This window comes from Emiliania huxleyi (genome assembly GCF_000372725.1).
Source record: "Emiliania huxleyi CCMP1516 chromosome Unknown EMIHUscaffold_1479, whole genome shotgun sequence".
NCBI lineage: Eukaryota > Haptophyta > Isochrysidales > Noelaerhabdaceae > Emiliania > Emiliania huxleyi.
Window position 1 is genome coordinate 1 of NW_005201114.1, and position 1878 is coordinate 1878.

At 62.4% G+C, this 1878-nt stretch overlaps 1 protein-coding gene across 1 annotated transcript; it reads left to right on the top strand.

Annotated features, from left to right (window-relative positions):
- Nucleotides 1-32: 32 nt before the first annotated feature.
- EMIHUDRAFT_252867 (hypothetical protein) lies at nt 33-511 on the top strand (the record flags this gene model as incomplete). The annotated part of the gene is made up of 2 exons (XM_005786967.1): nt 33-98; nt 359-511. The coding sequence occupies 2 exons, from the start codon at nt 33-35 to the stop codon at nt 509-511; spliced, it is 219 nt and encodes a 72-aa protein (XP_005787024.1).
- Nucleotides 512-1878: the final 1367 nt, after the last annotated feature.

A 1878-nucleotide genomic window follows, 5' to 3' on the forward strand; every position in this document is an offset into this window, starting at 1 on the left:
ACGGCGCAGTCAACTTCCCGCAGGTCGACATCATGCCTCGCGTCGGCACGCACCGGCTGATCAACTGCCACCGCAATGTGCCCGGCGTGCTGATGAAGGTCAACACGGCGCTCTCGCAGGCGGGCTGCCCAAACAGAAAGCATTCTTAGCGTCAAGCCCCCCTCAAAGAGTGTAGGGACAAGTCACCACCCGTACACAGGAGAGGTGGGAGTGCCCCCCGCCCCGCCTTGCGCTGCCTGCACAGGATAGCGTGCCCCGATGACGGCGACACATAGCGGGGGACACTCGCAGGCGGGCTGCAACATCTTTGCGCAGCTCTAGGAACCTTCTAGGAACCGTCTAGGAACATACCTCGCAGGCGGGCTGCAACATCTTTGCGCAGCAGCTGACGACCTCCGAGACGGTGGGCTACATGGTGGTCGACGTCGACGTCTTCACCTCCGAGGAGTGCATGACCATCATCAAGTCGCTCGGAGAGTCGATCCGCTCGCGCATCCTGTGGGCGCAGTGAGGCGGCGCCGCGCCGGCCGACCGCACGGCCCAGGCCGACCGCACGGCTCAGATTCCATGGCTCTGATTCCATGGCGCAGATCGCACTCTATCGCTAGTGCCCTCCGCTGGCGCCTCTCCGCCCCCTCTTGCGCCGCGCGCTTGCCTAGCTTGCCGCTGTTCCTGACATGTACTTATGAGTCTGTGGCCGGGGGCACGTCGGACGACGCGGGCGTCTGCGGGTCTGTGCGCTGCGCGCGCAACTGGGGGGCGAGACCCGGAATCGCGCCGCCGCGCGCTCTAGCCTTTACCCCTAGCATCGTTCATTACATCCTTCGGTCGGACGAGCGAGAGCGGCGCGCGTCACGGAAAAAAAAATTGCTTTAGAAGAAAAACGAGCACGCATATTCTCCCCCCTCCATTCTCTCCCCCTTGGCGTGGGCGCGCCTCACCCCCCAGCTCTCGGTATCGCGTACTGCACGAGGCTACCGTGGGCCCCGCCTGCGCGCTGGGGGTTCCCTGCCCTGTCGGGCAGCCTAGCTCTGAACCTGGGGTCGCTACCTAATGCGGGGGCGAATGAGTGATGAAGTTAGTGCCTTGGTGTGCCCGTTCCCCGTTATGGCTTCCCCTGGTCTCGCGACCATGAATGAGAGCTCTCACTCCCAGGGTACTCCCGCGTATCTGGCTCCCTTATCCCCCCCCTCTTCCCCCCCCTTTCTCTCTCCGAGATGACCCGTGCTCTACGTGCCTAGGTTTGGTCTTCGGGGAGGGGGGATTGTCGGTGTGTCCTCGCGAGTTTTTCTCGCTGGGCGCCCAACAGCTTCGATTTCCCTCCTTAGCGCCCCGGGTAGAGCGTGGTCTCCCCTGGAGCCTGCCACGCCCGTTCTGTCTAAGCCCAGGGTTCAGCTTTCCAGTTGATCCTTATCGGACTGGTGAGTTCCTTCTAGCTGCCAGTGTGACGCCCCGGCAACATTGGCAGCGGTGCTAACACACTACGCCATCTTTCATTTGAGTTTTAGGAGTGTTTTTTGTTCGGTTTTGGGTGGCTGGACGTGGGTTCGAATCGGGCTCGCGGAGCGTCGCGGGCGCGTGGGTGCGTGGTGCGTGTGCCGTGCAGCAAGCGAGCGAGCGAGCGAGCGAGAGAGAGAGAGAGAGAGCAGGGCTTCTCTCTTTTGTCTCGCCGCGGCTGTTTTCCTCTACCGCGTGTCGGTCGTCATCTCGGGGTCTGTTCGGTGAGGGCATTGGCGGGCGACGGAGTGTAGGTGGGCCCTGGTGGAGCTGTGTATTCGGTCAGTCCACAGCCGCTTTTTATCGTGCACGCGGCTCCTCTAGATCGACAGCAGCATCACGCGCAACGCCGTCGTGAACGACACTGATTTTTCTTTCTTT